At 36.6% G+C, this 24825-nt stretch overlaps 1 protein-coding gene across 5 annotated transcripts in view; it reads left to right on the top strand.

The window, feature by feature from the left end:
- The first annotated feature begins 16028 nt into the window (after nt 1-16028).
- LOC104223421 (CBS domain-containing protein CBSCBSPB5-like) overlaps nt 16029-24825 on the top strand; it is a 34582-nt gene continuing 25785 nt past the window's right edge. For 3 of the 5 annotated variants that reach the window (XM_070160491.1, XM_070160490.1, XM_070160489.1), the window contains exons 1-14: nt 16029-16215; nt 16300-16454; nt 17784-17952; nt 18114-18246; nt 18324-18494; nt 18629-18710; nt 18808-18921; nt 19019-19085; nt 19248-19353; nt 19440-19498; nt 22182-22288; nt 22378-22511; nt 22738-22823; nt 22927-23016. In XM_070160491.1, coding sequence (XP_070016592.1) covers nt 16300-16454; nt 17784-17952; nt 18114-18246; nt 18324-18494; nt 18629-18710; nt 18808-18921; nt 19019-19085; nt 19248-19353; nt 19440-19498; nt 22182-22288; nt 22378-22511; nt 22738-22823; nt 22927-23016 — 1473 coding nt within the window. In that variant the 5' untranslated portion in view covers nt 16029-16215. The remainder of the gene's footprint in view (nt 16216-16299; nt 16455-17783; nt 17953-18113; nt 18247-18323; nt 18495-18628; nt 18711-18807; nt 18922-19018; nt 19086-19247; nt 19354-19439; nt 19499-22181; nt 22289-22377; nt 22512-22737; nt 22824-22926; nt 23017-24825) is intronic. The other 2 variants (XM_070160493.1, XM_009774857.2) reach the window with 1 other exon arrangement.

The following is a 24825-nucleotide window of genomic DNA, read 5'->3' on the forward strand; positions in this document are numbered from 1 at the left end:
CAAGTAACATAAGAGCATGTCTCAACACCTATTATATGTGTACATGTCAATTGAAAGGGTCAGTTGTCTGCATAAAGTTCCTCTGAAACTTGGGATCCTTACAAATTCATCATAAGAATATCCATTGTTTGCCCATTTAAATATAACTTTTATGTCCACTTAGGACATACCACATTGAGTAACTCACTTCGTTCCAAGTATTGTAGTTACCAATGACGTGGTCTGGCATTGCAGTTTGGGAGTTATTATAGCAGAAATATGTCCAGCTCATAACAAATGTACATTTTCTCTTTCAACCTCTGCAACATGTACTGACTGTGTTCCTTAGTTAGTAAATCATTGAGCATGTCATTGTCCGTTGTGGAAAGTTTACTACCCTTAATGTTCCACATCCCTGGGAGGATAGGGGTTATTTGTTTTTTCCTCGGAATATCATATTTCCCATGAGAACCTTTCTAACCAATACATGATTTAACCCCAATTATGACGTCCCGGGTACATGGTCTCACTTGCGAAAGGTTGGAATTAGATATTCAACATTTTTAGGCACCTATCATGAACATATTTAGTTTGAGGGTCTAGTTTGTCGTATCTCTAGTCCTCTCATATAGGATTAACCATCGGGAAGGGATAAGATGCCGAATTAATAATCTCACCCGTGACCAACCTCTTTTTCAACCGGGTAGGCTTGGGCTGTAGTTTCCTTGTGTCAAATACTGTCAAGGGCGTAACGTAGCTTCATGTATTTTTGAATATCTATATCAAATCCATGGTGTAAGAATCTTCCCATTTTGAGCTAAACTAATTTTCTCTATACTCAGGGAGGCAACTGGTGTCACGTACTTGACTATTTCTCCTTAGAGCTTACTATTATCGGGCAAGGCACATATGGAATGAAACAATTGTTACTATCGATTGCATAACTCGTCACCTTCTAAGAATAACTGATGCTAACATCTTTATCTTCCCGATCATGCCTCCCATGTATCTCATATCTAAAAAGACCTACTTCTTCTACATATTAGGATCCCTTACATGGTTCCCACATTATCAATGTGTGCTAGTTACCTCTATGCCTCATTTGTCTAATAATTGATGTCGACACAATGATTAATCATGTCAGCATTGCTAGTAGTAAGCTTCGTGTCTCTTAGGATATAACCTCCTGAAATGCTCGTCTCAGTACATTGATGGATTCTTGAACAATTGTAGCTCAATCTTGAACCCCGTTATGTATTAAATCTACTAATAGTAGTAGGTTCAGCATGTCAAAGAAAAAGCATCAATCCCTAATCAAGCATGTTGGGTAGGAACTCTATGGTCATATTCATTTTAGCACATCATAGAATAATGGTTGAAGGTCACCGAGGGGCTAATTTGGGAGTCCGATATAGATATTTAGAGTTGAAGGAAGTAAACAGGTTACTCTCGAGATTTTTTCCCATGAAGATATTATGTGAATTGTTAATCAGGGTAAAGAAGGTGCAGTGCAGTTTGTGACTTATGGAATCTTGAAGGTAATATAGTAGGACAAGCTATGGGTATGATGTTTCCCATCGTTGTCCTCAATGCACCCGGTGTTTCATGTGCCTATGGCTGAGAAGGAAGTTGGAAGTCCTTTGTTTATTGTTCTGGTGGAAGCTATTGAAAGTAAAGTTAATGGATAATTGGCTTATTAGAGGTCCCTAATTGTCATATTTGTTCGCCAAATCCAGAAGTTGAATTGCCCCTGCCAAGTGTTATGGCTACGTCTGTGAGTCGAGGAGATCACCTCGAAGGCCTAAAGTGTTGTGGAAAGGAAATGCTCTAAATTATGTTTATAGCCAATTGGTTGTGATTTGAAAGGTACATTCTATGTGTTATGATATAAATATGTGCAGCTCATGTCCAGATATTACTTTTGAGAATGTAATGTCGGTTATGTTGAGATTAGTTTTTTTGATATATATTGTGATGCCTTGTTGGGTTGTGGATGTGTTGATTTGTGTTTTAATAGTGGTTTTGGTGATTCTTTAACACGTGGTTAGGTTCAAATACAGAGGAGATTTTGCCTCAATTTTTCGAAAATTTGGGAATTAGTCAAATTTGGAAGACTGGCATGTGTGAAGAAGGAGATGATTATGTTTAGTGTTCTGAACAGACTTTACCCCTCATTCGAGGACGGATGAGCCTAAGTGGGGGGGATGTAAGGCCCCGTAAAATTTCCCCAAAGAATTCAAGTTTTGTGGTACCGAGGTAGGGCAATATGAACGGGTGTCATAATAGGGAAATGTGTACGAGCTTGATCTCTGCGGTACAGACGTTTTGGGTTGTAGAATACATTGAAGAAGTTGATGGACTTTTTGGAAGAAGAACGCAGTTCTGCTATCAAGTTCGTGACAGCAGAACCACTTTGCGGGCCATATATCTATGGCGGAGTTGGGCAGAAAGTTTGTAGAAATTTGAAGGACATTTTGCGATCATTTATGCGATCAAACATCCATTTCGCAGTCCGCATAATCCGTCACAGATTTGGCATGAGGAATTTTGTTCGGCAATTTTGCGGTCCAATCTGCAACTGCATAAGTGGTCTGTGGACCGTAGACCTGTCACAGACTGGTCCAGACTAGCCCAGTTCTTGGCATCATTTTCGCGGCCCATTTTGCGGGCCGTATATCTGTTGTGCGGTCCATTGTGCGACCGCAATCCTAAGTTCGGAGGGTCCATTTTCCTATTTTTATAACCCGACTCAATTTTGATAAATAGCCTTAAGGGCTCATTTTGAGGAAGATTTCTGATAATTTTACAGAGAGGTAAGAGCATTTTAGAGAGAGAAGGATAAAATCTAACATTCTACTAATCCAATCATGCAACAACCTTCAAGAATCAAGGAATCCAATCACTAGATTATCATCTATCCGGGTAAGTCCTACTCCTAAGCTTTCATGCAAGAGTTTATGAGTTCAAGTATGTTGTGGGGTTGGAAATAGGCCATGCATGTGATAATAGGTTGTAGTATGTGGGGTTAATGAACTATTTTGGGTAGTTTCTTGTTGATATTGGTTGAGGGAGGAAGGGAGTACCTTTATAGAGCTTTGTAGTGTATTTTGCATGATAGGTATTTGACAAAATTTCTAAAAGAGTTACACCATGAGAATCCCTCTAATTACTGTATGATTTTCGCCATCTTCCTATAGATTGATATTGCTAGAAGTGTTGGGATGTTGTAGTAACTTAAGGAGAGCTCAAACAAGGTATTTTGGCTAAACTTCTCTCTTGAAATCGAATTCCATGATGTTCCCGTAATTTTCGAGTATAGTTGGACCACATTTCAAATTCTCATGTTCCGAGTTATTCCTTATATATTTGACTATTCCGAATAAGCTTGTGTTGAAAGATATATACTAAAAATGTGCACCAAATTCTCCTATAGTCTTGTTTTCTCCATCGGGAAAGTATCCTAGTGTGATCAGCATGTTGTGATAGTATAATTTTAAATCATGTTTAAATTGCAAGTTGTTATGCCCAATTGTGAAAGGAAACTCAATGCACCTAAGACCCCTATCGTTCATAATCATCCTTAAGGCCCTGATCCCAAATTCTCTAACTATTAATGATGATCTATAAAATATTCTTGAAAGTGAAATAACTGAGAGTGAGATATAAAATGCGGCCATGATTGTTGTAGCTCACATTTGATCTGAAGTCGTGTTTAAATCGTAAATCACCCTGCCCTCATTTATAAATATTTCTAATATGATTTGAGTTCTTACGTACTCAAGAGTTGAAACTGTGTGTTACCCTTTTGTGAAGAAGTATTTAGAAAGGTACAGTGTATTACTCGCTCATGATTTTTAGCTTGTGTTGTGATTACAAGTCATTGTGATCCATACTTTGAAAAGGGATCTAATGTGTTTAAAGCCTTCATTTCTAATGAACTTCATTTCCGTAATATTCTATATGTTGATGTTTGATGGTGATCCTTGAAAGTAAAGAGAAGAAAGTGTGGAATATAAAATACGGTCGTCGTACCATGAATAAAGAATCTTGTGAATGGCCAAAAGAGCCAAGGAAATATTAATGTTGTGAGTGGTTGAAATATGCTAATGAAGATTTATACAATGTGAAAGATGATGATGTGAATACACTTGTATTTATATTACCTTTGTGTGAAAAAATATAAAAAATATTTTTGGGAGTGTCATTAGCAAACCGAGGAAGGGTGTAAGGCCCCGTAAAATTTTACCTAAAACCTGGAAATTTTGGAGTGTCGAGTTAGGCTTATGTGTTAAAATATAGAGATTCTTCGCGGCTCGCAAACTCGCCGCGATACAGACTTTTTGGGCAGAGTAGTGTGTTGTTGAGCTGAAGAAATTTTTTGAAAGTTCAGGGCATTTTGTGCGGCCAATTCTGTGATCGCAGAACTGATCTGTAGACTGCAGATCTACCGCGGAGTGAAGCAGAGATTTGAGCTAATTTTGGGACCAAATATGCGGTCCATTATGCAGCCGCATAATCGTTCTGCAGACCACATAACCCATCATAAATCCCCATATACAAATTCTCGGAGGGGTGTTCTGCACCATATTATGCGATTGCAGAACGGGTCTGTTGACCGCAAATTGGTTGCAGACTGAAGCAGAAAAATTCCAGTCCCTGAGGGCCATTATGCGGCCTATTCGGCGGACCACAGAAGTGTTACGCGGTCGCGTATGTGATCGCAGATCTGTGTCGGGGCTCCTAATTTCTAATTTTTAAAACCGATCCTATATTGTTAATACATACTCTCTCCATTCTAATTTATGTGAACATGTTTGACTGGGCACAGAGTTTAAGAAAAAATGAAGACTTTTGAAATTTGTGGTTCTAAACAAGTCAAAAGGGGGCCTAGAGTATTTGTGTGGTTACAAAAACTTCTCATTAAGAGTAGAATTGAAAATTTAAGCTAAATTATTTCCAAATTTAGAAAGGGTTCATTCTTTTTGGAATGGACCAAAAAGATAATAGGTTCACATAAATTTGAATGGAGGGAGCATGCCATAGTTCATTTGAGCATATTTCTGATGCTTTAGAGTGAGAGAAAGAGACCTAGAGTAAGAGAGTGGTCTTCATCAAATTACTCCTCAATTCTTGCTTAAAACCTTGAAAATTATCAAGTAAATTCACTAAGTCTTCACCTTAAAGGTAATAATCTATGCCTAGCTCTTAATTTCGAAATTTCTACTAAAAATGGATAATTAGCAAAACCATCATTAGGTAAGGGAGTTGTTATCTTGCATGCATGTATGATGAAAGATTGTAGGAGGATTTTGAGCTAAAAATGGTAAAGAATGGGGTGTGGGATGATGAAATCTTTCACAAAAGGGTCTTAAAAATATAATGCACACCAAGTGTTTGATAATGTGCTCAAATGAGCTGGAATCATGATCATCTTTCTAATTTTTAGTTCAACTTGTTATATTCCTAAAATAGATTGAAGTTGCTAAGAGTTCCGGAATATAGTAGAATTTAAGGAAGCTCTATTGAGATATGTATGATAAACCCCCTCTTCTTAGAATTGAACCCCTTGGTGTTCATGAAATCGGTGTAAGTCCCAAATTGATCGTTATAGAAATTGCTATTCCGAATGTGCTTGCGTTGAAAATATATATGTGCAATATGTGTTCCCGTACTTTCATCATGTTATCTTATCATTTGGGGATGTGTTAAAGATATGGAATATGTGCTACAAATGCCTAGACTTCAAGTCAAATTCGAATAAAGGTTGTTATGCCAAGTTGTGTGAAAAGCCTCTATGTACCGTAGATTCTAAATTGCTCACATTTGTAATCTAAGTCTTGAATGAAAGGACTTGTTGTTGTTGATATGATAATAATGTGGAATGTGGAATAAAACTTGAATTAAGAAATGTGGCCAAGTGCCAAGTATGATATAACAATTGGGGACACTCGTGCCGATGAACTGAAAGACGTGAAAGAAGTATGAAATGAGATGATTGATAGAAAATGGTAATTTCTCGACGGCCTAGACGATCAGGCCATGATCGGACACCATGCCGCACACATGGTGGTAATTGTGCTAGAAACTGAAATTGGAATTTGAGAATGAAATTGTGATTATGGTTGATGTCTCAAATGAGATGACCTAGCCGATCGGGTCGTGATCGGACTCCAAGAATGTAGTAGTATTGTGGATGATGATGTATAGTATTAAAGATATCCCAACCTAAAGCTATGGAAATTTACTTGAAAGCTTATGCTATTCTTAATTTGATATTGTGGTATTGTTTAAGGCTTGTATTGATTTTACGATTATTTTCTTATTGTATTATTGTTCATTCTAGTGAGATGGTGATTAGTTATACATACTAGTACCATTCAACGGTAATAACATCCTTTTTGCCCGGGGCGATGCATTTTAAATAGATGTAGGTGGTTCCCTAGTAGGCAGTGCTGATCAACGTTAGCGGTACATCCTCCTCCCAGCAGTTTTAGTGAGCCCCATTTCACTTCAGGGTCATACATCTTTTGGTTCCTTATATATTGTACTTGAGGTATAGCGGGGGCCTTATTGTCGGCACTTTTGTAGTATTCTTTTGTATCTATTTAGAGGCTCCATAAACATAGCGCGGGTTGTATATGGGTGTTGGAAAGATTAACAGATTATGTTGTGTTTTAGACTCTTGTTCCACTCAATCAAAAGAATGTGTGTATTTTGAAACTTAACAATGATGTAACTAAGTAAGTGATTTACTATGGTATATATGATCTTTATATTGTATAACTAATGAAAATAGGCCTTCTATTGATCGTAAGTGAGTTGGGTAGAAAGTGTCTAATAAGCTTGCTCACTCGGGTCCACTCGGTTGAGTGTCGGTCGCGCTCCCCGAGATTGGGGCATGACAAAGGGTGGGTCATAAGGCCCATACCCGAAACTACATGTGCCGGTGTAAGGGTTGATTATGATTATTCCCAATATTTGGAATGAGATTGATATTAGTTGTGAATTGGAAAGTCAACCCACACGACATATGTGGGAAGGCGGCCTAGCCGATCGGGTGGAGATTGGGTGCCATGTTGTGCACATGGTGGTACTACTCTTGGTAACACCCTTTTTTTGTATCACATGTCAAACCATATAGTCCGTGGGAGATGGCCAAGCCGATCGGGCGTGATCAAACTACCTGCTAAAAACACGATGGTATATCGGTGCTAATGATTTCCCAACCAAAAATATATATATTATTTTAGTATTTTGAAAGTCGTTATGTTTTAACTTTGTATTTGGATATCATTGATTATTACTTGTTGCTTCCATGATGTTTCCCCTTCCGATAATGGAGTTCTATTTCAAAAGAGGATATTTAGTTTTACATATTAGTACTATTCCACATGTACTAATGTCCTTTTTGTCGGGGGCACTGCATCTTCAATGGATACAGGTGATTCTTCAGCGGACAGCTTTGGTCCTCGTTAGCAGTCACTCTCTATTCAGCAGGTTTTGGTGGGCCCTACTCTATTCTGGGCCTGATGTCAGTTAATATTGTACTTTGTGTTTTCAGGTATAGCCGGGGCCTTGTCGCCGACACTTCCATATTACTCTTCGGTTGTACTTAGAAGCTCCGTAGAAATAGTGTGGGTTGTATTTGATAGTGGAAGAGTCAACTTAATATGTTGTATTTGTATCACATGTCCTATTTCAAAAATATAATTATGTATATATATATATATATATATATATATATATATATATATATATATATATATATCTTCTCTTTATTCATGGGTGAGTTGTACAGGCTTGCTTGACCGGGGTATCTCGGTTGAGCACCTGTCGTGCTCTTCTAGGTCGGGGCATGACAGTAGTAAAATTCTAGGCAGTAGCAATGCAATCGCAATTGCATTTCCGCGATCACGATGTGTAAATCACTGGGCAGCAAAATATATTTTCCAAGATCGTGGATTTTGTCCATTTTTCATCTTTTGAGCTAGAGACCTTGGATTTGAGCGATTTTTGAGGTGTTCTTTACGTGGTTGTTTGGGGTAAGTTATATTTACCCGGTTTTGATTTTATATCTTGGTTTTATCTTTGTTTTCATCATTAAATTAGAGAATTAAGTCGGAAATTTGGGAAAATTTATAAAATCTTTCAAAGTGTAAAATGATTATTTGAAGGACGAATTGATGTCAGAAATTTATAATTCTGATATGGTTAAACTCGTATCGGAATGGGTGTTCGGGTTTTTTGAATTTTATTGGGTTCCGAGGTGCAGGCCTGGGGTTGACTTTCTAGTTGACTTTTTAGTTTTGGTTAAAAATTGAAGCTTTATCATCCGAAATTGTTTCCTATGAGTTTTATTTATGATTTAAAGTTATTTTGGCTAGATTTGAGCCGTTCGGAGATTGTTTCACTCGAGAAAGTCATTTTAGAGTACGGTTTACCTTCTTTGAGGTAAGTATCTTTCCTAACTTTGTGTGGGAGAACTACCCCTTAAGATTTGAGTCTTTGGTGCTACTTGTGTCATGTGAAGGCCGAGTATGCGAGGTGACGAGTACGTGCTCGGACTTATTTGTGGAAACTTGACCGTTTAGGGCTCTTAGGTTCCCATGTTCATTAGATATGAAATTGTTTTGTCATGTTAAATTCCTCAATTACTAAATACACCCTTACGTGTCTTATTTGGAATTAATTGCTTCATGATTCTACCCTTATTGCCGATTAAACTCTTAAATGCCTTAATTGAAGTTGTTGCCTCTTTTGTTGCCATGCTATCTTTCCCTAGTTGCTTATCCTTGATTGAAGCAATTATTATCTTTTCTGTAAGTGTCTATCCTTAATTGAAGTTATTACTTTCTTTTCCGTAATTGCTTGTCCTTAATTGAATTTGTTGTATCTATTCCGAAATTGCTCAACCCTAAATGAAGCTTTGTTAACCCTTATCATTGTTGACTTATCCTTATTGGAATCATTGATTCATGTTATCTCTGTTATTGTTGAATTGTACTTTTGTAGAATTATTTCTACATAGTATCTCTTCCCCGTTGAGCTATTCTTGTTGAGATCATTATTCCCTATTATGTCTTTCTTTGTGAGTTCTTTCTTCCTTTCTTTGTGTTCTGAAGTTCCCGAGTTGATTTACTTGTCGTATTAAATTCTCATGTTATTGTTGTTGTTGTTGTTGTTGTATTCAGTGTTGTTGGGCTGAGGGCTATACGTGGTTGTGATATTGAAACTGTTTTGAGGAAATGTTATGGCATATCGGCAGATATTATGAAAGTCATTTTATTGAGTTATTATATTTTGGCACACGTGTTATGTTGTGAGGATTGTTTGAGTGTTGCATGAGGTTTCTAGCATGTTGTTGTTATGTTGTTTGCACGAGGTTTCTGCCATGTTATTATTATTATTGATACGCATGCGGTGGTATAAGGTCTGGTGTTGAAATGCATGCAGTGAGATAAGGTGGTCGTGAAACTCGTGGCAAGTAGGGGAACTACTAGAAGCCATGCGGTATGATAAGGTGGGCAAAAACGCAGGGTGCTATTTCGAGAAAAATAATTTTCAAAACTAAATGTAAAGGCTCCCACGATGATTTAAGGAAAGTTGTGATTCATTTTATGATTTGAGACTACGAGGCGGTACCTCGGTAGGGCTCTTGTTGACAATTTTTCATATTCTTTTATACTTGTCTTTGGTTGTTGTTTCCTTAATTACTATTAATTGTCTTCTTCCGTGTTGCACTATTTGCTTTGTTCTATATAGCTAATCTTATTGTACTAGTCACTGCTTCAACTTCATTTTTTTCTTTATTACACTGTACATTTCATGGTAATTATTTATTATGTATCATTCATTGTCTCTACTCTTATGCATTGACTTGAATTGTGGTAGAACACTTGCACAAGCATACACGTAAATGGATCACCCATATCGGTTTAAGAAGATGAATCCTGACGTCATTGACCATTGCATGTACTCTATCTACTTGCCTTCTATGTGAGAATTATTCTATTGGCACGTGAGTCGTCTGTGTGGTTATGAATTATAATGTGGGCACAAGGTGACAAATGATTAGGGTTCATCAATTGGTACATGCGAGATGTGATTATGAGGTTCGATACCTCGTGGAAATGCTTGAAAGGTCTGGTGTTAAAGCGATTGTTCTTATTGAGTTGTTGTCAGTTTTTCCTTTATTTGATTTCACGGGACTTAGACTGTGTTCAGTTTACTCAACAACATTATTACATGGCTGCTTCTTGTTAAAAATTGTTGTTACTAGTGTATCATTGCAAGTATTATTTTGGATTCCTTATCTTACTTGGTTTTATTAATATTGTTTCTCTGTTAGTTCACCTTTAAACTTGTTCAGGTTGTTTAGTCCAATAGGTGTCTTGACTATCCCTCGTCACTACTCCACCGAGGGTAGTCTTGATACTTACTGGGTACCATTGTGGTATACTCATAGTATGCTTCTGCACATTTTTGTGCAGATCCAGGTGCCTTGGTTATTGTTAATTATTAGCTAGCAGGTGGAGCATTGCTGTGGAGACTCAAGGTAAACATGTTGTCGGATTCGCAGGCCTCAGAGTCACCTTCTGATATTGTACTTGTACTATTTAATTCTATTTCGAACAGTTGAATTTAGGGATTCACTAGCAAACTCAGTAGAGCTTATGACTTGTATTACCGGTTTTGGGATTGTAAGTTGTGTATAAAGATTTCTATTTCATATTTATTTGTTGATGGTTAAATTCTTCTATTAATTCAGTAAGTGTCAGACTTACCTTGTCTTAGAGACTATGTGACGTCACGACATCCTATGAAGGGAAATTGGGATCGTGACAAATACACTTAAAAAAACCCAGCCCAATTCGAACCGGATAATCCCGAACCCTGACGAGCCCAATAGAACCCGAATTTTCCCAGCCCACTGTCACGACCCGAGTTCGCCCTTCGTGAACTGTTGTGACGGCACCTAGTCCTTACGACTAGGTAAACCTAACAATTTGCGGAAAAAGGAAACGAAAGATAAAATTAGTCAAAACTGCGGATAAAACATAAATAAAACGTTTAAGATGCCGCTCGGCATATACAAATATAAACTCTCAAACTGAATCACTCCCAAAACCCGGAATCTCATAAAATCACAAGTTGTTGAATAACTACAAGTGTTCTAACTCCAGAATGTCTAAACAAAAGTAAATACAGGAGAGCTAAAGCTAGAGGGGAGAATAGAGAGGGACTCCTCGGTCGGCGGACGTGGCAGATATACCTCGAAATCTCTGAAGATCGCCTCGCCTCACTGATAGTATGGCTAAGCGAAGAACCTGGATCTGCACATGGAAAACATGTGTAGGAAAGGACATGAGTACACCACAGCGATACCCAGTAAGTGTCAAGCCTAACCTTGGTCGAGTAGTGACGAAGAAGGGCAGGGCCCTACTGGTTATATATGAAAAATAAAGTAATGCAGTATAGAATACGCCAATATAATTAAAGTGGTTAACAGTCTATAATGAATAAAATCACATAAAGAATCTAACTCAGTACACAGAAATAGGAATAGGGGATCTCCCGGGATATCGTCCCATAGTCCCAAACGTAAATATCTAGAGGATCTCTCGGGATATCGTCCCGTAGTCCAAATCATAAATGTGCAAGGGAAACTCCCGGAATACCAATTCGTAGTCCCAAAGTAAATATCCAGTACGGTGAATCTACCGGTTCCCGCTTCTGCGGCAATGAACCGCATTTGCGACTTTTCATTAAACAGACCGACTCCGCACTTGCGACCTCTTACCCGCAGATGCGGTGCCACTTCTGCGGTACCTGGGCTGTATCTACGACCAATTCCAATATTGCTTCAGACCGCACTTGCGCTCCTCATACCGCTTCTACGGTTCCGCACCTGCGGCCCTACACACGCAGGTGCGGTTATGACAGGTTTAGCCCACTTCAAATTCTCCTAAGTCCAATTCAACTTCCGTTAAGCACCCGAAACTCACCCCAAGCCCTCGGGACCTCAATAAAACATGCCACCAAGTCACATAACACTATTCAAACTTGTACCAACCCTCAGAACACTCAAAACAACGCCGGAACACCAAATCACCCTCGGATTTAAGCCTAAGGATTCCAAAACTTTCAAATTCCGCTTTCTATCAAAAAATCTATCAAACCTCGTCCGAATGAACTAAAATTTTTCATGCACGTCCCAAATGACACCACGGACCTACTCAACTTTCTAGAATTCCATTCTGACCCCTATATCAAAATCTCACTATCTAACCGGAAACTTCAAAAATTCAACTTTCAGCATTTCAAGCCTAATTAAGCTACGGACCTCCAAAATACAATCCGAACACGCCCCTAAGCCCGAAATTACCCAACGGAGCTAACGGAATCGACGGAATTCCATTACAAGGCCGTCTTCATACTGCTCCGACTATGACCCAAATTCTAAAGCTTAAGCTCTTATTGAGGGACTAAGTGTCCCAAAACACTCCAAAACACAAGACGAATCCTCCCGGCAACTCAAAATAGTAGAAACAAACATGGGGAAAGTAGTTAATAGGGGATCGGGGCGTTAATTCTTAAAAAGAACGGCCAGGTCGTTACATCCACTACCAGTTAGGAACCCCACTCCACTAACCGAACGGGTTCTTTTTTCCCATGATTAGCCCGGTCCAGCCCATCCGGTAAACACCCTTAGTTTGGATTGAATTGGTTTGGCTTGTCTTGACTTGATTTGGTTTGGATTGAATTGGCTTGTCTTTAGTAAATTAGTTTGACTTTATTTGGTTGGCTTTGACTGGGTATTAGAAAAAAAGGTAGGGGTAAACTACGTGTGCATGGGCGGGTAACTAGTTTCTAGTGCATGGGTATTCATTAAAGGAATTTTTACATTCCTATACACTATATGAAACTATATTACCCTTCCTATTCAAGTTTTACTATAATTACATTTTATATATCTAATTACCATTTATGTACAATTTAAGAGAATTAATGATAATAATTAGTGTCCTAAAATTACTCTAACATATCTTCCACTCCCCCACGTTTCTCTCTCCACATCCCCCCTACGTATCTTGCACAAGAGAGCAGCAATTCCACCATTGAAAACTCTTAAAAAGCTTTGAAGCTTTGAATTCGAATTTGGGTCTTCAAAAAACATTGTATGTTTGGATTGGATGTTGTTGCAAAGAATTGAGAATTCTCTCTACGTCTCTCTTTATCTCTCAATCCCAAATTTCAGTAATGTAAAGCAAAGAAAAACAGAGCATCAATTCCACAATTGACAGCCATTAAAAAGCTTTGAAGCTTTGAATTTCGAATTTGAATTTTCAAAAATCATTATTTGTTTGGATTGGGTGTTGTTAAAAATAATTAGGAATATGGTTTGGAGTTTATATCTCAATTTTGAGGGATTTTGGTGAAGATTAGACTTGATTTTGGCTGAATTTCAGATTGAAAGAAGAAGAAGAAGAAGAAGAAGAAGAAGAAGAAGACATGATATACATTATACTGCTGAAATTGTAGTAACATTATAGAAAAATTATATTATGTTGTTTATATATTTTTCTTTTATTTATTTAACTATTGTATGAAAGTTAAACAACCTTGTATAAAAACTAACTATTTAAGTTGTATGATATTGTAGTTGTATATAACTAAGTAGAAATAATGTATAAAAATTGTAGATAAGTTGTATAGTATATAGTTAGTTGTATGAAATTTGTTTTTACTATGTATAAATCAGATACAAAATACATAAAAGACATATTGTATAAAATTTATATTTAAGTTATATGTTATTATAGTTGTATTTAACTGGGTAGAATTAATGTGTGAAAGTTGTACATAAGTTATAGATAAATTGTATAATATATAATTAGTTGTATGAAATTTGTTTTTACTATGTATAAATTAGATACAAAATATACAAAAGACATATTGTATAAAATTTGTACAAAATTATACTTAAGTGGTATTATATTGTAGTTGTATATAACTGGGAGGTGAGAGAGGCTTTGACAAAGGTGTCTTCGTCGACGTACACTGCTTTCTTCACGAGTAGCTTTTGGAGAGAATCCAGATTCGACGCCATCTTCGATAGATTTCCGATCCCAACTGCTAACCTTATAATTGCCAAACAATTGTTGGAGGGTGACCCCAAATATATATCTCCCATGAATCTTAAACAACTTCGTGATCTCTAATTTCCTTAATTTTTCACAAGTTATCTTGTATTATGTCAAATTATCCATGCCTCTGCCTAAGGACTGGTCTTCCTATTTGCAGATTCCTTGTTTCTTTTGTTTACATGATTGTTTTACTGTAATAGGTTTCTTTGATTAATTAAATATATATTGTGGAAGAGAAGTGACGGCCAATTCTTTCTATTTTCCAATTGTGTCCTTGTTTAATTTTCATTCTCTAATTACAATATTTGGACTTGTTGATAATCCTGAATGTGGCAAAGATTGGAAGTTTATTACTAAGCAGGTTTGACCAAACGCAGCTTAATCTTAGAATGCAATTTTGGCCTAAGCAGGCAGACCAATTATTTTACCAAATACTGTCGGGGGGAGGCAGAGTTAGAAAAAAAAAATATTCATTTCATCTTATTCACGTTCAACATTTCCTTATTCTTGAATTCAAGAGGGACTTTCATATTCACATTTTTCTCAAAGTGCTCCGTTTTACTATACTTTTGTATTTTTTTAATTATTGACAAATTTTCCATTGTACTTTCTTCTTCTATTTTTCATGTGGATCCTATCAACTAGGAGAGTCTTCAGATTAAGACACTTCTTGTAGTTGAAATCACGATCGACTAAATTAAATTAAATGAGAGTGCGATTAATAATGATAAGCGAAAAAAAAAACATATATGGATCATCAGTTCTAGCTATTTTGCATCTAACAATTAGTAGTTTTTAGGTTGACAATCTTCTCTTAATTGAAAGCACTAATAATGGATTGAGAGCCTTTTAAGGTGAAATGTATATATTTTATAAACAAAATTTGTGTAGGTAGAGCAATTTACTAAACATGAACATTTAGGGTAATAAAATTTCCAATAATGTATAGGAATAAAAAAATCCCTTCTTTAAAGATCCCCACATTTTAATCCACATAGAAAGAAAAAAGCCCAAAAAAAACTAAACAAATAACTCATTTCAAAAGGAACACAAGATGCAGTTGCATATAGTAAGGGGAAGGGCCTAGTATTTTGTTGACATATTTGCGTATCGAAATATTTTTAAAGGAAACTATTTTCTGCTCATAGGTAATGATTGTTTTCCCACTTTAATGGAAAATTTTCTATGCAATTTCTTTTACTTTATGAAATTATGTTTTGGATTATTTTCAGCTTTGGTGACATATGAGATTATTTTTAATGTTTAAAAGTCCCTATTGACATTTTCTCTCATCGTTTTCCTCGAACTTAAAAGGTGTCGAGTATTGCATTATAAGACATTGGAAGTAAGCATACCAAATACCCCAGGATAAAAATTGCTGAATTAGATAATATTGTTAGTTCTTTTGAGGAAAGAATTGCTAATATTTTACTTGCAGCAATGGATTTTCGAAGATGAATTTTTGGAAAAATTACAATATTTTATCACTCAAAATTTTTTAATAAAAATAACTATTTTAATTGATTATAATTTCAATAAATCTATTTTCTTTTTGATTCGTTTCAAAAAGAATGATTCCTTTTTAAATTTGGTAACAATTTAGCTTAATCTTACAATTCTACTCTTAATAAGAAATTTTTATAACCCCACAAATACTCTATGCCCTTTTTTGACTTGTTTAGGAGTACAAATTCTAAATTTTTTTATTTTTTCTTAAATTCTGTGCACACTCAAACAGGTTCACATAAATTGAAACGGAGGGAGTAATATATTAACTCTAGCTAGTAATATAAACGTGTCACTGCCTCCAGTGAAATTGGAAATTACATTCCAGAGGCTGATGTACGTTAACGTGGAATAATTTCATCGGCCAAAACGTCTAAGAACACGGCATCCTCCAAACACGCATTCCATCCAATTTTAAATCTCAAAACACATATCGATCATTTTCTCTAGCTCTTAATTTTCTCTTTCCAGGTGAAAGAATTTTCCTGGAAATCTTCCCTTCCACGTTCACTTGTCATTTTCCGTTAATCCGCGTTATCAACTCTTTTGCCTCCATTACTGTAAATATTTCCTTCTGTATAAGGTAGTTAAATGATTTTTGGTTCTCATAATTTTGCAAGTTGAATTTCGAAGTTTGTAGTATTAATTCGTGTGATGAATACATCAGATGGCAGCGAGTGTAGGAGGAAGAACGCCGTCGAGAAGAAGCTTGTCAATGAAAAGCTTATCCTCCCATTCGAAGAAGAAAACAGGCGGCGTCGATAATGTAGGAGGACTCCCTGTTTCTCCTCATCGCAAATCTCTACCTTCTTCTCGTTCCATGTGTGTCTTTCTTTCCCTGCCTTTTTTATTAATTTTTTATTCTCTAACATTTTTATGCGCTTTAATTTGAATATAACATGAGGCTTTTGTGTCGTACAACTTACATACAAAGGTGTTTATGTGAGTCGAGGAAATCTTTATTTCTTTCTCTTTTTTTCGAATCGATTTATTTTGTTATCCAACATTGAGGTGCAAGGTCATAGAAATTTAGGTACATTCTCCTTTAGGTTGTGGAGATAATCAGGGGCCTCTGTAGAATTGGAGTGTCTGTCCTCAGCTTGAACCACATATAGTTGAACAGAATGCATGTATTTATCTGTGTGTATGGTCTATTAAGTTGGCGCCAATTGCCAAAGAGCATAGTGAGTGTACTGGGATACTCCACAACTATTGATTTAAATCTTGGATTTGCCGCTGGTGATAATATGACCATATGCAAGTGAATTGGGAGCTGATGGTTATTGCTTTGTGTCCGCATATTAGTGATATTAATAATGTTGGAGAAGTTTGTCCTGCCACTAAGGTGAAATGATTAAAGTGTGAACTAGAATATTGGTTAAAATTCTGACGTGTCCCGAAAGGTGTACTTCTCTTGATGATAATTTTTTCGCCAGCTTGAACATTGGAGTAAAAAATGAGCTTGTGGTGCAATTCGAACTGGATGAAGGGAAAGAAGAGCTTATTAGGAATTAAGAACAATGAAAAACGAAACAATGATCCGGCTGAATCAAGTATATTGGAATTGCATATAGTTGATATTGCAGCTAGTAAATGCCACTTTGGAGGTCTATACCCGGAATTCATTTGCCTTGATAAACACCTCTGATGGTGGTATGGTACTTCCATTAAGAGTTCCAAAATACATGGAAAAGTTGCTTCAAATTGAATGTAAACTTTTAAGCCACAGCCAATCTGCAAAACTCAAAACCAAGTACATGTAATATAGGTGTTTGCTTCTGGTGTTTCAGGTATTAGAACTACGAGTGTGCAAGTTGTCAGAGGATTTTGCTTATTGTGCAAGTTTATCAGGGTTTTTTTTTGGGTGGTCTAATTTGATGGTTTCTATGCAGCTTTATTCACTTTTAGGGTTCTTTTGTCATTTAATTATCTTCTCTTCTTTAACTTGAAATCTTAATCCATATACTGGAAAATTTTCAAATGCAAAGCCATAGCTAGGAGATTATTTAGTTAGTGAAGATAGTCCTGCTACCTTAAAATCATACGGTCAGGTTCAGTGTTGAATTATTAACAATCAACCATAGCGGGAACAGTCACTTGTATATTTCTTTTTAGTTAAAATGTTTGGTTCTCCCTAACATTTTGGAACAGGGGTCTGGCTGGGGAGCGGACAGTGAAGAGACTTAAGTTGTCTAAAGCTTTAACAGTACCTGAGACTACAAGTATTTATGAAGCATGCCGCAGGATGGCTGCTCGCAGAGTTGATGCTCTATTGCTGACCGATTCAAATGCATTACTATGTGGTATCTTGACGGATAAGGTGTGACCTGAATCTTGTGTAATTCTGTTTTAAACCTCATTAGACTCAAGATATGTAGATCTGCTTCTTCACTAATATTTTTCCTTTTTCACCGTGAACGTGATATCATTGACTAACTTTCCCTTTGTCTTTTTGTTTTACTATCTTCGGGCAAATTGAAGGATATTGCAACAAGAGTTATTGCGGGCGAAGTCAATATTCAGGAAACACCTGTTTCAAAGGTTATGACGAAACATCCTGTTTTTGTGCTTTCTGACACACTTGCTGTAGAAGCATTGCAGAAAATGGTGCTAGGTTGGTGTATCTGAAATAACAGAATGTATTACTTCTTGCAACCTTATCCAATATCTCACCTTTGTTACTCACTTCAGGAAAATTTAGACATTTGCCAGTTGTAGAAAATGGAGAGGTCATTGCATTGCTTGATATAGCAAAATGTCTTTATGATGCTATTGCTCGCCTTGAAAGGGCAGCAGAGAAAGGAAAGGCCATAGTAGCGGCTGTTGAGGGAGTTGAAAAAAACTGGGGAGCGTGTATTTCTGGTTGGTTGAATATTTTCTGCTGTTCCTATTTATGTGCTGACTTTACTCAGTTCATGTGGTTGAGTGACAGTATCTGATTGGCCATAGCTAGTGAAAAGTGTTAACCTTTTTCATATTTTTTTTGCTTGTATCAGGTGGCTCTGATTCCTTTATTGAAACACTTCGGGAGCGAATGTTCCGGCCTTCACTCTCTACCATCATTTCTGAGAATCCAAAGTAGGTAATATTTTCACTTTTAACCTTCTAATGAATGTGTCATTCACATATAACAGGATAAATTTTGTGCAAGTCAGCATTTGGTGTGTTTTTGCAGGACTGTTACAGTTGAACCAAGCGATAATGTTCTAGACGCAGCTAAAAAGATGCTTGAAACTCAAACAAGCTCCGCAGTCGTGGCCGTTCACAGGAAACCACGAGGAATTTTAACGTGAGTATTCTCCTGTTGTGTTAGTCTGTTAACAATCCCGAACTGTACTATAATGGCATGCTAATCACCGCATAGATTTGCCTCATGATCTCTGCAGGTCAAAGGACATATTAATGCGAGTTATAGCACAAGATCTTTCGCCAAAGTCCATTCTTGTTGAGAGGGTAGTCTCTTTCGCTTTAGTATATCAATATGTTTATTATAATTCAAATAAAAAACATTGAGAATCAGTATTGCTTCTTATTTACTTTTGCTTCCTTTTTTTTAGGTTAGAGAAAAAAATTGATCTTTGACAACTTTTCTCTTATTTTACGACTAATGTCCAGGTAATGACTCCCAATCCTGAATGTGCTACGACGGATACACCTATTGTTGATGCTTTACATACAATGCATGATGGGAAATTTTTACACCTTCCTGTAGTTGATAGAGGTAGCATTGACCTTTCAGAGTACAGTCTGGAAGCGGTTATCTTCTTTTCCCTAATCTGATTACATTTGCGTATCAATTTGCTGCAGATGGAATTGTAGTTGCTGTGGTTGATGTGCTTCATATCACTCATGCAGCTGTAGCCACTGTAAGGCAGCATATGCAGATATGTTACTTTTATGGTGACAGATGAGCTTCTGAAATCCAAGTAGTTACTATGCATATATATAGCCTCTTTCAAGAAGTTTACAAGCTTCTGAAAGTATTGACCACTTTGTCATGTCTGTATATATCAGTGGAAAATGGAAAGGAAGAATATTAGGGGTGGTAAATGGGCGGGTTGAGCTAAATTTGGGCGGGTCAAGATGGGTTAGGTCAATAAATGGGTCATTGCCCAACCCAACCCAAAGTGTACTTGGGCTAAGATGGGCTGGGTCAAGATGGGCTAAACAATGGGTCATAACCCAATCCGCCCAACTTGACCCATGTTTTAAAATCATGCTCATCTTGAATAAAAAAGTCTTTTACCTTTAAATGTGTAAGTTGAAAAATATTTTGCGGTTGGGGGTGTGGATGAGTGGGTGGTACAGAAAAACGAAAAAACAGAAAATAGAAAATTAAAAATACAAAAAAATTGAGGGGTTAGGGATGGAAAAGTTGGGGTGGGTGGGTGGTGCAGAAAAACAAAAAAAAACAGAAAATTAAAAATACAAAAAAAAGTAAAAAAAATTTTTTGAGGGGGTTGAGAGGGGGGTTGGTGTTGCAGAAAAAATAAATAGAAAATTAAAAATACAAAAAAAAAGGTAAAAAATTTCTTTTTGAGAGGAAGGGGTTTTGCGGGAGGGGGTAGGGTGGGTGGATGGTGCAAAAAAACAAAAGAACATAAAATTAAAAATGAAAGTAAAATTGGGGCAACTAGGTTTTTGCGCGGGGGAGGGGGTAGGGGTGTGTGGGTAGTGCAGAAAAACAAAAGAACAAAAAATTGAAAATACAAAAAAAAAAAAAGTAAAATTGGGGCAACTAAGTAAATTCCTAGATAAGTTGGATTGAGATTCCTTTATTTTGGATGAGTTTCATGGGTTGTATTTGGGCTGCTTAATGAGTCAGAATGAGTTATAAAAAATAATGGGTTAATTTGGGCTCAGCCCAAATTAACGCATAAGCTAAAATGTTTGTAGTCCAACCTATTAATCTCTTGGCGAATTGGGCGGGTTGGATGAGTTTGGGCTCAAATCGCCGCCCTAAAGAATATAAGAAGCCCTGTTGTCCATAGATTTTTGACTAGCCAGTTATTTAGCAGTTCATCTATGTGTGCTTTGTCATGCTTCCATGTGCTGCATGGAATGCCTATCAGTAAATTTCTGAGGATCACAGCACCGCATTAAAGCCATCCAGAATGCATTCACAATTGATTGTGACTGGGAAAACGTTAACTATTATATATTGGAATAAAGGGCGGAGCTAGAGCATCCTCCGCTACAGGTTCAGACGAACCCAATAATCTTTGCTTAGACCCTGTGTAAATATTTAACTAGGAATCCAGTAACTAAGACGAGCTATAGGTTCAGTGGCAAGTTCAGAACCATAAACTTCAAATTCTGGCTCCGCCTATTATTGGGAGTTGCAACTCTTAATGTCAAGTTGCTAAACAGGTCGTCATGTTACAATCTGATTGAAGAGTGAAAATTATAAAATATGTTATTATAACTAGTTCAATCTGAAAGTTTTAGGCATAGTACCTAAACAACATACAAATCACAATTCTTCTATAAGAAGAAGTCCCTTGGGGGACATCCCATAAAATTGGAACAGTTTCTGAAAAAGAAGCATATAATCTGAAAATAGGAAGAAAATTTACGTTGTAGATAACTCAACTAAGAACAACAACAATCAACATTTGGCCTCAGAGGCGTCCATGAAAATTGTTTGTGGTTCTCTTATTGCATCTTTTGTGAAGCTCAACATAACCAACTGATGTTTCTGGCTAACATTCTGTTGGTCGATCTCGTCTGACCGTCTTGCATGCCTGTTTGAATCTGCAAGTTCTATTTTCTTCTTCCCCTCCCAGAATAGACAAGACAAAAGAAAGTAAACCTCACAAGGATATAACTACTTTGATGAGCATGACATGTAACCATGTATATCCCAAAAACATATGCTGGACTCCTTGAGATGGGTTTATCAAGACTGGCTTCTTAAGGGAAGTCTGATGTTCTGTTCCTATTCACGGATATAAATAAATGGAGTTCATTTAATTATGTTGAAATATAGAATTAAGCTTGGTCCTGATTCACCAATTTTATCTGCTTGAGGATATTACCAATATTCTTGCAAGTGATCACAGCCTTTCTGGATATGGTGCTACTATATTTAACTTTCTTTGACTTCAGATGTTGAATATATCTAACCCATCCTTTCTCCAGCACTCCTCCAATCTTTGCTCTCTGCAGAAAGTGTTCAGTTGAAAATGTTTTTGGGTTCTAAGCCCACTTTTATTTTCATCATACAAATATTAATTGGTGGACTAATCATATTGGTGTAAGGAAGAAGGGAGTACATCTAAATTTTACTTAGAGATTTGATCTTTTATCTGTCTTGTTTCCTTAACTGACTAAACAATAATTAGAATGTTACTTTCTTGTGATAGAGTTTGCAAATACAAATATCGTTTGAGCACCAAAGTTTCTTATAAAATCTCATTATTGATAAAATTGGTTCACAATCTTGCTGTACTTTTAATATTTAAGGGATAATTACTTTATGCCTACGCGTAACATCACAAGTTTTCTGCTCCCCTAGCTTGTATAGAATTAACTACCCTTTCTAACTAGGTGGGAAATACTGCTGGGGTGAATAGCGAAGTTGCAAACACTAGGATGCAAAAGTTTTGGGATTCAGCTATGGAATTGTCCCCAGATGAGGAGGAAGAGACACGGAGGTTATAAACTTACTTTCCCCATGACCTCTGTTAAATCCTATTTTATTGTTCTGTAATTAGTCCTAACATCCATTTATATGACATCTCAGCATTGGTTCCTTGAAATTGGCTTCTGAAGGGGCAGAATTGAGAAGATCTATTTCCTATCCTTCATCGAGCCTTCCAAATACTTTTGCATTCAAGATTCAAGACAGAGCAGGGAGGATGCACAGATTCAACTGCGGTATGTTCTTTATGAGCAGTTTGTAACTTAATAAAAACAATAAGCACTTGTCATGTATGGCTTTATGTATCTTGCAATTAACATTGCTTCCATGTTAAGAGCACTTGTCATATAGGCCTTAAGTAAATTGCTTCCATATTCACAAGAAATGGAAGTTCTTCAACGTTTCATGCCTTACTGTTTTTAATTTTACTCCCATGGTGGCCTTACTGTTTCTGTGATTCAGATATTCGGAGCATGACAGATCTCATAACTGCAATTATTCAGAGAGTGGGGGATGATATCGACCGAAAGAACCTTCCTCAAATTCTGGTAGGAATCAATTTGGTTGTACATGGACATATTTACCCTCACTTTATTCCCTTGTACGAACAAGCTGAGTGCTATAATATTCATTGGCAATGCTCCCTTGCAGTATGAAGATGAAGACCATGACAAGGTTGTATTAGCAACAAAGAGTGATCTCACAGCTGCCGTTGACCATGCAAGATCTGCAGGTTGGAAGGTATGATCAACTGGTTCTTGGTTCTATGACATGATTTAATTTGTCCAAATTAAGAGTAACTATCTAGAAGATACGATTAGGCTTCAGTTAAGAACTTTTTGTCCTGGATCCAATTTAATACAAAAGGAGTCCGAACTAACTGAATACTAGTGCTGGAAATTTCCCAAGTCGTTTTCACTTCTTTGGTAGCTCAACAGATGTACTCCTTTACACGCTTATGGCTTCAAAAATCAAAGCATAATACTTCACAACTCGATACAGTCTGGCATAATCAGGATTCTTGGTAGCAATGTCAAAAACAAATAAAAAATCAGTATAAACAACATCATATTAAGAAAACGCATTCGAATCATATCAACGAAAAACAATTTAAGTAGATTAATATGAGAGTGTTTGGCTAAGCTTATAAGCTGACCAAACTAAATTATAAGCACTTTTTGGCTTATCTACGCGTTTGGTAAAATTAAAAGTGCTTATAAGTTAAGTGCTTATAAGCCAAAAGCCATAAGCTGGTCTCCCCCAACTTATCAAGTTTCAGTTTATAAGCACTTTAGGTTTGACCAACATATTTACTATTCTATCCCTAAAATACTTCTTTTTAAAATAAAACTCTTCATGTACCCAGTTCTTCAGCTGCTTATTATTAATTTCAGCACTTTTATCCAAACATATAACTGCTTATTTTTTAAATTAGCTTCAACACTTAAAAGTGCTTTTCAGTACCTACTGCTTATCAGCTACTCTAAATCAGCTAAGCCAAACGGGCTCTATGACCTTTTTTGATAAGTTTTTCTTTTTTTAAGATGAATACATAATAATAGCTATATTAACTACTCCCTCTGTTCCAGTTTATGTGAACATATTTCCTTTTTGGTTCGTTCCAAAAAGAATGAACCCTTTCTAAATTTGGTAACAATTTAGCTTAAAGTTACAACTTTATCCTTAATGAGAAGCTTTTATAACCACACAAATACTCTGGGGCCCATTTGAACTTGTTTAGGATCACAAATTCCAAAAGTCTTCATTTTTTACTTAAACTCCGTGCCCAGTCAAACAGGTTCACATAAATTGGAACAGAGGGAGTAGTATGTAATATTTTATCACTTCTTCCATGTATTGGCAGCTGTAGTCCGCTGGTTTTTTCTGTCCTTTGCCTCCATAGGAGGTCGCAGGTTCATCTCTACTAGACACTGCCATTCTAACAAATGAAAACACTATCATTTAGACAAATGAAATAATTGAAAGCACAAAAAGGAAAAAAAATGTGTTTTGACAGATTGGATCCCGCGACTTTCTTTTGATGAAGTAACCTGCTGAACCAGGTGGACTATGAACACTGACAGTCAAGCGGTGTAATTTTTTGAATGAAGTTAGTTATATTTCAAATAACACATTCCAGCGAATCAGACACTGATTCGCCGAAGGTGCCTCCGGCCCTATATATATATCCACCACCAATACATTGCGGGATTCATCATAAGAGGAGCTTGATCTCTTCGAGTGGTATTTCCTTAGAGTAGTATTACTTATGTGATAAACAAGGTATGGAAGAATCAAAGTTGGTATCTTATTCTATAAAGTGATACATATATATACATGTACATAGAATTCTAACTATGGAAAGAAGTAAAAGGAAAATCCTAAAAATCTGCTATCAAATCTCAATACTTATTCTATCTATGTATAGTACAAGTAATCTGTCTACATTCATTCTTTAACACTCCCCTTCAAGCTGGAGCATATATATTAATCATGCCCAGCTTGTTGCAAAGATAAATTAACTCGAGTTCCAATTAACGCTTTGTGAAT

The sequence above is a fragment of the Nicotiana sylvestris genome, chromosome 10 (assembly GCF_000393655.2).
Source record: "Nicotiana sylvestris chromosome 10, ASM39365v2, whole genome shotgun sequence".
Lineage (NCBI taxonomy): Eukaryota > Viridiplantae > Streptophyta > Magnoliopsida > Solanales > Solanaceae > Nicotiana > Nicotiana sylvestris.